This window comes from Gobio gobio (genome assembly GCF_949357685.1).
Source record: "Gobio gobio genome assembly, chromosome: 21".
NCBI lineage: Eukaryota > Metazoa > Chordata > Actinopteri > Cypriniformes > Gobionidae > Gobio > Gobio gobio.
In genome coordinates this window covers 37,926,863-37,940,513 of record NC_137117.1, presented here as the reverse complement: position 1 = coordinate 37,940,513, position 13,651 = coordinate 37,926,863, and the positions used below count along the sequence as shown (strand labels likewise).

The following is a 13,651-nucleotide window of genomic DNA, read 5'->3' as shown; positions in this document are numbered from 1 at the left end:
CTTTGTGCTTTACTGGACGTCCAGTCATAGTTATTATGACACAATAAGCCATTGAGTTTTGTCCGCAGGGCTGCCAGGGGAGTGTTCTCGGCTTTCAGAGGTAAATGAGAAGGTTATGCAAGGCCTTGTTAACAGCGTGATGCCTGGAGGCAGAGCGAGGCGCTGGGAGTGTGTTTGATCAAGGAATGCTTCCACACAGCACACCTGCTAAAAGACAAGCCCTGCCTCCTGATCACAGGTGTGTGTGTGTGTGTGTGTGTGTGTGTGTGTGATCTGTATGTAGATGGTGATGTCATGCTTTGATGAATGAACTCTCATGTGATGTTGTTTATATGCATGTTGGACGGTGACGTACTTGCTCGTCTCAGGTTCGTCGGTTCGTCGGGTCCTTCTCTGAGAGATGTTTTTGTGAGCGGCTGTAGGGGAGCGCTGGGATCTGGTACCAACTCCCTGTGAGAACACAAAAGATCTTTATCGTAAAAGCCGATAATAAGCACATGCATCTGTGCACGTGCGCACTTCAGCAGCTGTGGGTGGGAATGAGAGTTGCTTCTAACCGGTAGGCCACCGACGGGGCGCTCAGAGGGTTGGAGTTCGTCCTCTCCAGGACCGCCTGCTTCTGTTTCTTCAGAATCACTTGCGCCAGTTTCTGCTTCACCAACGCACTGGCCACAGCACCTGTCAATCAATACAACCAGCCAATGAAATGACAATACTTCACTTGATTGGTTTAAACAAAGCCACAATGCAAAGTGTTTATTTACTTTTTAAAATATTATTAGTGAAATATAATTGTTTTAATACTTTTAGAGAGTGTAGCCCTCAATCAACACAACCAATCAATGAAATCATACCAAACCACATTTTTAAAAAAGCGGCAATGTAAAAAAAAAAAAACATTTTAAAAATATATTTTTTTAAGTATTTTTATGAGTCTTGGGTATACGGTTTTAATATAATTATTATTTTTTGTGTATATTTCTTTATGTTATTCTATTGCATTACTTTTTAAATTATTTATTTAGTTAGTTTTTATTTTAGTTTAGTTTACATTTTATGTAAATAAAGTAAGGTAATATGAAATCATGCCAACCCACATTTTTAAAAAGAAAGTGTCTCAGGTATACAATTTCTTTTGTAATGTATTAATTAACTTTATTTTAATATTTTTTTTATTAATATCAATTGTATTTTATTCAGTGCTGGGAAAAAAATAATCGTGATTAAATCGCATCCAAAATAAAAGTTTGTGTTTTCATAATATATGCGTGTGTGCTGTGTATAATTATTATGTATATATAAATACACACACATGCATGTATATATTTAAGAAAACTATGTTCTATTTTTATAAAAAAATATATATATACACAAGATAAATTATATATACAGTATATGCATGCAAATATTTCTAACATATATACATGCATGTGTGTGTATTTATATATACATAATAATTATACACAGCACACACACACATATATTATGAAAACACAAAATTTTATTTTGGATGCGATTAATCACAATTAATTTTTCCCCAGCACTAATTTTATTATATTTTCATTAATAATTTTCTATTGCAAAAAAGTTAAGTGTTTATTTACTTTATTTCAAAAATTATGAGAATATAATTTGATTTTAATACCTTTAGAGAGTGTAGACATAAATCTTGATTTATTTAGTTTATATTTTAGTTGTTTAGTTTAGTTTGCCCTAGACTAGGTCATTTTATGTAACTAAATATTAAAAATTTAAATTTAAATTTAAATAGATATATATAAATTCCAAAAAAGGGAAAACTAATATTACTAGTATTTAATATTTTCAGAGAATGTGGCCCTTAATCAATACAACCAGCCAATGAAATCATTCCAACCACATTTCTAAAAAGAAAATGTCCCGGGAATACCGTTTTAAATAATTAGTTTTTATTAATTAACTTTATTTTAAAAAACATTTTTAAATGAATATACATTTTATATTTTATTTAATGTATTTTAGTTGGGCTAGGGGAATTTTACAAAATAATGCAAAACTAATCACTAAACCAAAAAAGCTTTAAAATGACCGTTTTCTCCCAGAGAAAAATGCCAGCGCTGTCTCTATCCAGGGCCAGTGAGCCCGCGCGGTTCAGCTGTGCGGCCGAGGTTGCTCTGAGGTCGGGGGAAGGAAACTGCATGTTGACTCAGTGCCTCCCTGTCCTTCCAGGGCGGCCATTATGTGGCGGCGATGTTATAGTGGCTCTAACCAATATGGTCAATATTGACACGGTTACTGTTTGCACTGCGTGATTAATTTCACGTCTCTGCACCTACTCTCTCACAACAATCGTATCATCAACTGTGATAAAAGACTCCAGCTGCAGTGAGAGACACCTGAGTAACGTCTACACACCTCTGAGTGAGACTGACTGCAGGATACACACAAACGGGTTTTGAGAGAGTAATTGATTGTAAGAATACATTTGATTAGACTTTACAAGAACAGCATTGGGTGTTACAACAAATGATTGTTAATGCACAGTCAGTTTATCAGCAAACCTGGTGGTAGAAGGATTCACACTCCAGATGTTGTTGAACTCTAACAGTGTAAAGTGATTCAAAAGAAGAATGAATGCCTCGTTCAATGAAAAGTAAACAACAACAAAAGTGGTATTAATGTTTTGCCAGCGTGACCGAGCGCTGCAGCATGACACAGCTCTGGAGTAACTGGAGACTGTTGTGATCACAATGGAGCAATTCTACACACACACACACAGACAGAGAGGGCAAAAGTGCAAAACCCCTGATAAACGTGTTCACACTCCATCCATCCATCTATCCTTGTGTCTATCCATCCATGTGCTTGTCCAAGTAACATGTAAATAGGGCTGTAACGATTTGACCAAAAATAAAAACCTTGATTAATTGAACATTTTACCTTGATTACGATTAATGAACGATTATTTAGCTTTTTTTTATTTTATTTATTTATTTATTTTTTTGCCCTCATAAGGTTTTTGAGTAAGTTCCTGATAAGGTTTGTACTGTAAATATTTTCTACTATTAAAGGTGGATTTTTTTTTCTAATGAAAAAGTGCATTTCTTTGTGATTTTAAAATACTTGAAGGAAACGGTTCTCTTTCAGCAGTTATTGTCTATGGGGCAGATTTCTGCTTGTTGTACATCAGATACAGATAAATTAGCACTATAGGCCTACATTACATTTATTTAAATGCATTAATGAGAGAGTGATTGTGTGTGTGAATTACTCTTACTGTCTCTATTCATTATGAAGCTGTGGTTTGTACTTACTTCAAAGGTATTAAAATCTATGCCTATAACGGTTGAGTTTCTAAGCTACTTTAGTGACTTTACTTTAGTCACAGGACAGCGTTGACACTGCGTATCTGCGCTGCTCTCTGTGCGCGATCTTCACGTGATGTGCGAGCTTCTGTCTGAGTGTTCGTTTGTCACAATATATCAGGCATTAGTTCAACATAATACACATCTGATGGTCGAAAACTGACTTAAACCACATACAAATGACAAGCTTTGTGAGGACGCAGGTGATAGAGGTCTGCCTTCAGGGCGCGCGTGCGTTGTCAGAGACGCGACACGGCTCGGCTCTGTGTCACAGAAAAAAGCTGAGCCCTGTATGGATACATTGTCCGTATTGTTGTTTTTGAATAGTGCACAATCGCTTTAAATGTTGAAACTGGCAAGCCTTTAAACGCATGTACTTGACAAACTTTATGAGCACAAAAGTGAAAGCGATCTGGCTTCGGGGCTTGCGCGTAGGCTATAAGAATAGCAATTAACTGACCTGTATAAACTGTGTAAAACATGCAGTTACTATAGTGATTCTGGGCATCTATAAACACAGATAACTGCTCTTGCATCTGTGTGTGTGTGTGTGTGTGTGTGTGTGCCTGAAAACTGCACTTGATGTGACTGACGGGGCGGAGTCACGTGAAAACCGAAATAACCGACATGGGAAAAATATGTGGGTTAGAGGTTCTGAATGCCGGTTTCGTTTATTTTTCGATTAATCGTACAGCCCTACATGTAAGTACATGTAAATATGGTTACTATTCAGTTAAGTATTATAGTATATTAACATTCATCCGTCTAACAAAAATCTTCACTGTACTGTATGGTCTGGTCTAGTAATGTCTGGTCTGGTACTGTATGGCATGGCACGATCTGTAACTGCTGTAACTGGCAGGCCACCAGCAGCAGTGTGACGGTAATTCACCTTTATAGAACAACAGGGTCCCCAAGACTCCTCCCATGTGTTTTCAACCACAAAGTTTTGTTTTTACTCTCAGAGCTATTTCCTGAAGCAGCCGTGGCCCTGTTTTAGTTGAGGCACTATTAAAGAGGGCATTGGCACAACATAACTCAGCATTTGTCAGTCACTTTGACACATTTCTCAAATCAAAATGGTACATCTCAAAGCTGCTTGTTGTCCCTCCACATCCTCTAGTCACTTTCCATTAGACGGCTTCATAAAGCAGTGCCCTATACTTGTGAATTGTGAATGAAGTCTGTGAGCGGCAGGGATTCAAGAGTTGCTGTGTGGGTCACTCACTCTGTTGACTCTTGTCCTTGTGTTTGAGTTGCTGTAGCTGTTGTTTCGCTTGTTCTTGGTCTCGAAGATGCTGCTCCATGTTATACTGCTAGAAAAAAAGAGTAGAAGATCATTATTATTCATACTGTAACAATGTTAACTAGCTAGTACATGTATATTGGGACTTACTAAATTATGTTTTCATGTTTTCTGTTTTGTGAATTTTTTTTTTACAACATTACATAATTTAGAAAGCATCACATTCTGTTTTAAAGAGAACCTATGGTGCTTTTCCCATGTGTAATGTTGCTGTTTAAGCATGAAACAAAGTTACAAAGCTCAAAGTCACTACAGCGGGAGTTATTCTCTACATCAGTTTCTGAACTCCCTGAAACGCCTCCATTGTGGTCTTGAGTTTTCTTCCGGGAACGAACACGTCACAATATTCCTCATTTAAATAATTCCCGTCCACGGCATACACAAAATAAAGGGGCGGGGCCTGGTTGAGTTAGTTAGTGTGTTGAAACTCAAGGTTATTGTAAGGGGTGGGACATTTCCCAAACACGCTCGAAGCAACTGACCAATCACAACACACAGATTCAGCAGACCAATCAGAGCACATTGTGCTTTTCAGAAGGAGGGGCTTCATAGAGACAGGAACTAAACAGAGCGTTACTGACAGACTGGGAAGAGAAGAGCTGCAACAATGGAGAATATGGGAAAAAAATATGTTTTTTAAACATTCAAGCATGGACACCTGTTGTAGTAGAGCCCAATAACAAAATCATATGTGTGTGTGTATACTATATATATCCACTAGACCCCTGAAGGTGTGCTGTGGTATCTGGCACCAAGATGTTAGCAGCAGATCCTTTAAGTCCTGTAAGTTGCAAGGTGGAGCCTCCATGGCTCGGACTGGTTTGTTCAGCACATCCCACAGATGCTCGATTGGATTGAGAATTGGGGAATTTGGAGGCCAAGTCAACACCTCAAACTCGTTGTTGTGCTCCTCAAACCATTCCTGAACCATTTCTGCTTTGTGGCGGCGCATTATCTGCTAAAAGAGCCACAGCCACCAGGGAATACCGTTTCCATCAAAGGCTGCACATGGTCTCAGCAATGCTTAGGTCGGTGGTACGTTTCAAAGTAACATCCACATGGATGGCAGGACCCAAGGTTTCCCAGCAGAACATTGCCCAAAGCATCACTGCCTCCGCCGGCTTGCCTTCTTCCCATAGTGCACCTGGTGCCATGTGTTCCCCAGGTAAGCCACACTCATGCACCCGGCCATCCACGTGATGTAAAAAAAAAAAAAGGCCACCTTCTTCCATTGCTCCATGGTCCAGTTCTGATGCCCACGTGCCACTGTTGGCCGCTCATGACCCTGTCACCGGTTCTCCACTGGTCCTTCTTTGGAGCACTTTTGATAGACACTGACCACTGCAGACCGGGAACAGCCCACAAGAGCTGCAGTTTTGGAGATGCTCTGACCCAGTCGTCTAGCCATCACAATTTGGCCCTTGTCAGACTCACTCAAATCCTTACGCTTGCCCATTTTTCCTGCTTCTAACACATCAACTTTGAGAACAAAATGTTCACTTGCTGCCTAATATATCCCACCCACTAACAGGTGCCGTGATGAAGAGATCATCAGTGCTATTCACTTCACCTGTTATAATGTTATGCCTGATCGGTGTATATATCCTTTTGAGTGGTTTGTAATGAGTGATGTATAATCAAGCTAAGGTGTTTATGTTCCAGCAGCAACAAGGATGTTGAATGTGACAGGAATGTGTCGATTTAGGCTAAATCACATTAAGGAGCTATTTAAATGTGTATCTCTGTGTCTCTGACTGCGCTGAGATCAGTGTGTGTGGCACATGTACCTGTATATGCTGCATCTGCGGCTGGCTGTACGGGGAACAGTGCTGCGGATTGAAGGGGCCGATCAGCAGAGGGGGGTGCAGAGGGGACAGGAAGGCCGTGTCCGAACCCGGACGCACCAGACGCTCGCCTACACGCAGGTCCATGGGGGCGGGGCCCGTGGGAGACGACAGTGACTCTTCTGGATGGACAGAAACACACACACATTTATTATTATATATTTTTACAGGACTACAACTCACTATGTAAGACCTAGATACATAGGAGAAACATAGGATAAATATTACAATGTTTTCTATGTGAATATATTATAAAACAATTTATTCCTGTGATCAAAGCTGAATTCTCATCATGAATTGTCACACGATCCTTCAGAAATCATTATAATATGAGGATTTGTTGCTCAAGAAACCTTTATGAATATTATCAATGTTCAAAACAGTTGTGACGCTTTATATTTTTGTGAAAACTGACTTTTTTTTTTCAAGATTATTTGATGAATAGAAAGCTTAAATAAAATAGAAATTTTTAGAAACATTATAAATGTCTTTACTGATCAAAAACGTACTGACTTTTGAACAGTAGTGTATATTTCTCATGAAAATTAAGTATATTTTAGGATGATTATTATTATTTGCATTGTGACAATATTTACAGGACAATTAAGCACATTTTAACAAAAAAAATCCATAATTTAGCTTTTTAGTATTATATATTTTATTTATATATTATTTGTATATATATATATATTGCTTTTTGTATATGCATCTTCCAATTCACTATAATTCTCATTAAATAATTGTTATATTTTTGTGTTAAAACAAAAAAAAATTAACACAAAAATATATCCATAATACAATGGTGTAAATGTCACACAATGCAAACATCGTAATGGTTCTAAAACAGGCCTCTGTAATTTGTCACATTTTCTTAACAGACTTCATAGAATTCAAAATATTAATACAGTTATTGAGGTCCTCACATAACAGCTAGGTCACCCGGTCACCCTCCATAATTTTAATTTAGTAATTCATGCTCTTTAAAACAATGACAGGACATTTCCATTGGTAGGAGAGGGAAGCAGGTGAAAATGCAGAAAAAGAGAACAGAAAGAGGTAAAGATGTGTGTGTCGGTGCAAGTGCATGTCCCAAAATTTGACTTATGGCACATTCTGCAGTGATATAAAAGTCGGCGTGATTTCCATAACTTTTGCATGCTGCTTTAAGAATATTTGCATGGTACGAGTGAGTCAATGGGACGCACTGCCTCACCCTTCCATCAAGCGCTCTCACACAGAGCAGACAGGAAAATAACAAACACACTCACAAAAACCGTCCGTGTGCATGTAGGTTGGTGCATATCTGGGCTACCACAGCACTGATGTCAGTCATGTAGCTCTGGCGCGTTGCCCAGCTAAAACCAGAGCACGTTTATGAATGCGCTTGACAGATTTCTGATCTGAAGAGTTACCCAAGCATGTCAACCATAGAGTATTTCTCAACTCTTCCCCACTTATTTCCAACAACGACTCCCAAAAATAGCCGTGTCTCCCACACTTGCAAGACGATCTAGTGCCTCAGAAATTGTGACTCATGCCCTTTTGACGGCCCAAAGCACACTTACTATTGTGTTCCTGTGAATTGTGACTGCTTTGTCACCTTTATTCTTATAAATCACTGAACAAAACCGCTTTCTACAGCAGACCAATGAGCAGCGTGGAAAATGACTCACGGATGACTTCAACCGGTGAGGAACAATGTGTACCTTTTGAGCTGGTGCGTTATGCAAGAGGAACAAACTGAGAAACAGAATAAGAAATGTGATTAAAAGAGATGACATGAGGTGGCAGGTGAAGGTCCTATTATGGCCTTTTACGGAGTCTTGATTTTGTTTTTGGGGTATACTAGAATATGTTTTCATGCATTATTTGTTCACATATTTTACATTACAGCACCGCTCTCCACAGTCTGGCTTGAACACGCCAATTTCATTGAAGCCCCTTCTTCCGAAATACGAAATGTGCTGTGATTGGTTAGCTGGCCCAGTGTGTTCGGGAAATGTCCCACCCCTCCATAACTGCGAGTTCTTCTTGTGTAAATATTAAGGTTATTTCAAACCAATTCGAGCCCGACTCAGACCCTGACGATGTTAACAAACAAGAGGATCGTGCAACACGGATTTCAAACACAGACTTTACGAGCACAGATTTCACAGGACATTTCAGAGCGGTATGTTTTTTTGTAATTTCCTTATACATTCTAGATACAATGCTATCCACCATGGAAAACAAAGTTTAATATAAACAGTAATCGATCACAAAAAAAAGGTACATTTTCCTTAAGAGCGATGAACCATCTTACAAAAGCGAGAGTTTACAATAGCTACAGAAAACAAGCTGTTCTCCATAAAATGTGCAGCACACAGATACATGTTTGGGTTATAATGTTCGGGAACGGTGTTAAAAAATACTTTTAACCACTCTAAGTTTGACACCTTAGGAAGGTCAAACAAATGAGGTTTAGAAACATCTCTTTGACACGGCGACAACACCGTCTTCTCTAATGCAGCTCAACCAGGCCGAGCACCTTTTTTGCGTATTCCGTGGACGGGGTTATTTAAATGAGGAACATTATGACTTCATAAGATCCGGAAATAACGCGTTCTAGTCCAAATGAGCCATTCATTGTAGTCTTTGAAAAGGGGATTCTGTTAAATAACATATCTCCCTTTGGAGTGAGCAGATCTTTGTAATGCTCAAATTGCAACATTAGACACTAACTAAAGTTGAAAAAGTGGAAAAGCATAATAGGACCCCTTTAACCCCCTCGAGTCGGCGGTCGCGCCGGCGCGATCGGCTCTCTTTTTTTCTTATCAGTACCAAAGAGACTCAAAGAGAGTCGTTTTTTATCATTCAGGCAAGTGTTATACATCATTATAATCGGTTAAGTTTCATTTTTCTTGTGTACAGTCACAATAAAAACAATTTTTTTTGCTTTTTGCAAAATAAAGAAATCAAACATGATGCGCGATCTGCAGCCTCTCTGTCAAAGACATTCATTCAGATAGTCTTCAGAAAAGGACCTCTAGCTTAGTGAATACTTGTCTCACAAACATGAGACATATGTCAAAAGAAACGCTGAAATGTCAGGTTTTAAACAATGTAAACCAAATTGAAAACAAATATTCTATGTTTATGTAATCTGTTTTTAAAGCGATAGATGTCAGTCACCCGCGAGCCACTTCATTATCCGCTAATGCGACCACGCCCACGGATCGCGAGTTCTATTGAGATTCAAATACTGATGATCCAGAGTCGACGCCCACACATCAACTCATACAAACACATCTAGTGAAGCGCTGTAATGTTAATTCAGCTACATCATTTTGAGACGTTGAGGAATAAACCTGGATTTATTCTGCTCATGAAAAGCTGTTCATTTCTAAGAGCAAAGGATTCCGCCGCTGATTGTAAGGTCAGTTTATTCTGTTAGCATCTGTGAATATTAAAGGCTCAATGATTCTCACATCAGTTTGAAGCAAAAACTCTTGGCAACAACACCCATTATCCAAAAGTCTTGTGGACACATATCTATTGTGTGTTTTGAGGCCTTAATTTTAAAGCACTTTCTTTTGTTTGTAATATGTTTCTCTCAAAAATACAAGCATATACATACATGTTGCTCTCATATTATGGTAGCCCAGTTTGTGCTGAATACAGTGTAATTACACTTTTGCCATTAATGTGTTTATAAGCAACTGAAAAAAGCACAAATGTAAGAGCATATCAAAACTTCTAAAGGGCCCCAAAACAGCTCAGACTCCTAGGGGTTAAGACTAGTGGCTGACCAAAATAAATCACCAAGGCTGATGTATCATTTTTTAATTATTGCATTGGCCCGATGAGTTTTTCTGTTTGGCTGACTTGATGGAAGCAGGACTTTTATTTTGACAGCATAGTTTGAAGTGGTTAATTTCAAACTATGATCCTCTATATCAAGTTGTTCGCTATGTCATATTCACTGTGTGATTGTCTGATGTGTGTAAAATTAGTTACCATGGCTGAATCCGAAATCGCCCCCTATACCCTCAAATAGGGCATTATTTGAGGGCACAGCCATTTGTAGTGGTGTCCGAAACCATAGTGGGCGTTATTGAGTGCACTCATTCAATCCCACATTGCACCATAATAACGAGTGTACAGCTGATGTACACACAACAGCTGTCCGACTTCACACACTCGTTTTCATTCACTCCTTCAAGTGAACTATATTAGTGGACTAAAGTAGGGAATAGTGAGAATGAGGGTAAACGGTAAACGGACTGCATTTATATAGCGCTTTTAACAGACCTACGGCCATCCAAAGCGCTTTACATTTTGCCTCACATTCACCCATTCGTACACTCATTCACACACCGACGGCGGTGTCAGCCATGCAAGGCGCCATCCAGCTCGTCGGGAGCAGCTGGGGTTAGGTGTCTTGCTCATGGACACCTCGGCACTTGGTCAGGTGGAACCGGGGATCGAACCACCAACCTTCCGGTTTGTAGACAACCTACATGAACCACTGAGCCACTGCCGCCCCAAAGGGGTGATTTCGGGGTGATTAAAGGGGTGATTAAAGGGGTGATTTCGGATTCAGCCCTTGTCTATTTCAGACACACAGTACTTACAGTGTTTATATTTACTTTTTATTCATATTTAAGTTGATTTAGTTGCGAAAAAAATTCAAATACATTTTATTTTAAATATATTTATTTATAAATTGTTATTATAATTTATAATAATATATATATTTTTGTAAATTGGTGTAAAATAAACCTAACTTTAATTTCCGTAATTATTATGCATGTTTTTTTCTAAAAAACCTTACCACTAGTTAAGACAAGAAAACAAGAGTGCCGTGAGAACGGCCAGAAGTGACCCGCTGGAGTTGTTTACATGACGAGGGATGTCCTGACATGTTCTGACACAGTCCAGGATCTCCTCAACCCCTTTTTAGGATCTTGAAATGGAGAAGAGGAACATCTTGGCACCGCAGCCCTGGATGCCAAACATGTTTTGGGTTCTTGCTTCCCTGAGCTCTCAACATCCAGGGTATTCCCACCCAGACGTGTACAAGATCCGCAGAGCTCTAACTGTATTCCAGGAAATAACACGACTCCCACATTTTTTTTCCCCCTCAGCATTCCCTTCCTGATAACAGAACATTTACTATATTCCGCCCTGCATGGATTATTCCAGCTTTCAGCATTGCATGGCATTCTGAGAAATGACCTGTCGGCCAAACGCTGACAGATCCAGGAAAGGAACTCAAAGTCCCAGAGGAAAATGAGACGGAACTGAGCAATATGGTGTTTTCCGACCTTTAGAGTGCTAAGGATATTCTTACTAAAAAAAATGTGCTATACTACAATCGTGGTACTCTTTGAAGCACCATGTAAATAATACTATAGTATATGAATATAGTAATCTTTCAATAACAACCTGTTTATAGTGCAATAAATACATTTCAATTATGACAACTCTCGGAAGTGAATTAAACAGCATTTACTGATAAGAATGGAATGTACATAGGCGTTGTCTTGGAGGACTAGATCTGCTACGCATGAGTGAATACTGTCAAAACATGCACATAAATACAGGGAATAGCATACGAGATTCTGCAAGGAAAGCAGGGAGAATCCCCTAGTAGATCTAGGCAGGTGGTGCTGGGGAAGGTGGAGGGCTAGGAAAAGTGTTGAACCAGTTCAGGATGGAAATAAATGTAGAAGGAACAAACAGATTCAGTCGGCTTTAAGAGAACCTGCTCGGAAGAGTTTCATGACTGAACTATGTACAGTATGTAACATAAATAATACAGGAACAAATGTGTGTTTGTGTATTGAGGCAAGTAGTGTATGTAATGTATTTTGGTACTCCTCAGCAAACCAAACAATAGAGTCTGAACCAACTAAACAGAAACAAGCCAACAAATACACTAATAACAATGACAGACAAGCAGATGTGCAGTGGAATGCACACAAAAATGTGTGTGTGAGGGACATCTTCCTTCAAAGCTGTGCGGCTGTGTGTCTGCAGGAAAATATGTGCAAGTATGAATCTGCTTCTAAGGAAACTCTGAGTTGGTGAACATAAGCGTGAGGCCGACTGCAAACGAAACTGGCTGTCAAATGCCAGAAATTACTTTAGAAAAGTTACATTTGCAACAAATACTTGAGTTTGGGGTCCGTTTTTTTAGGTAAATGAATATGTTTATTCAGCAAGGATGCATTAAATTGATCAATTTATAATGATCAAAGATATTTTATTTCAAATGAATGCTGTTCTTTTGAATTTCTATTCATCAAACCATCCTGAGAAAAACAGTGTCCACAAAAATATGAACTGTTTTCAACATTGATAATATTAATAAGTAAGGTTTCTTGATCATCAAATCATCATATCAGAATGATTTCTGAAGGATCATGTGACACTGAAGACTGGAGTATTGATACTGAAAATTCAGATTTGATCACAGAAATAAATTACATTTTACAATATATAAAAGTATATATATAAAAGTATGTATATATATATATATATATATATATATATATATATATATATATATATATATATATATATATATATATATATATATATATATATATATATATATATATATATATATATATATATATATATATATATATATATATAAATATAAAAAATATTTAAAAAATATATATATATAAAAGATTTAAATGTGTATTTTTGATCAAATAAACACAGGATTGGAGAACAGAAGAGACTTCTTTCAAAAACATTAGAAATCTTAAGGATCTAAAACTTCTGAACAGTGTACCATGGTAATACCATAGTATTCTTTGAAATATCTTGGAATATTAGAACACCATGGTATGTCCATCTGATGCCAGAGCTATGAATATAGTAGTTTTTTGGTCACACTTTAGATTAGGGTCCAATTCTCACCATTAACTAACTATTAACTATGACTTTTGCCACAATAAACTCCTAATAACTGCTTCTTAATAGTTAGTAAGGTAGTTGTTAAGTTTAGGTATTTGGTAGGATTATGGGATGTAGAATATGGTCATGCAAGTACTAATAAACAGCCAATTATACTGCATATAGTATAATATGCATGCTAATAAGCAACTTAATTGCGAGAATTGGACCATAAACTAAAGTGTTACCTACTTTTTGACGGGTAA

General features: G+C 38.0%; 1 protein-coding gene across 6 annotated transcripts in view; it reads right to left on the bottom strand.

Moving 5' to 3' along the window:
* Nucleotides 1-13,651, bottom strand: part of hdac7a (histone deacetylase 7a) — a 118,829-nt gene that overhangs the window by 43,824 nt on the left and 61,354 nt on the right. For 4 of the 6 annotated variants that reach the window (XM_079802918.1, XM_079802922.1, XM_079802919.1 and 1 more), the window contains 4 exons: nt 6,438-6,616; nt 4,573-4,660; nt 558-678; nt 356-450 (listed from right to left, as the gene is read on the bottom strand). In XM_079802918.1, the coding sequence (XP_079659044.1) occupies nt 356-450; nt 558-678; nt 4,573-4,660; nt 6,438-6,616 (483 nt within the window). The remainder of the gene's footprint in view (nt 1-355; nt 451-557; nt 679-4,572; nt 4,661-6,437; nt 6,617-13,651) is intronic. The other 2 variants (XM_079802920.1, XM_079802923.1) reach the window with 1 other exon arrangement.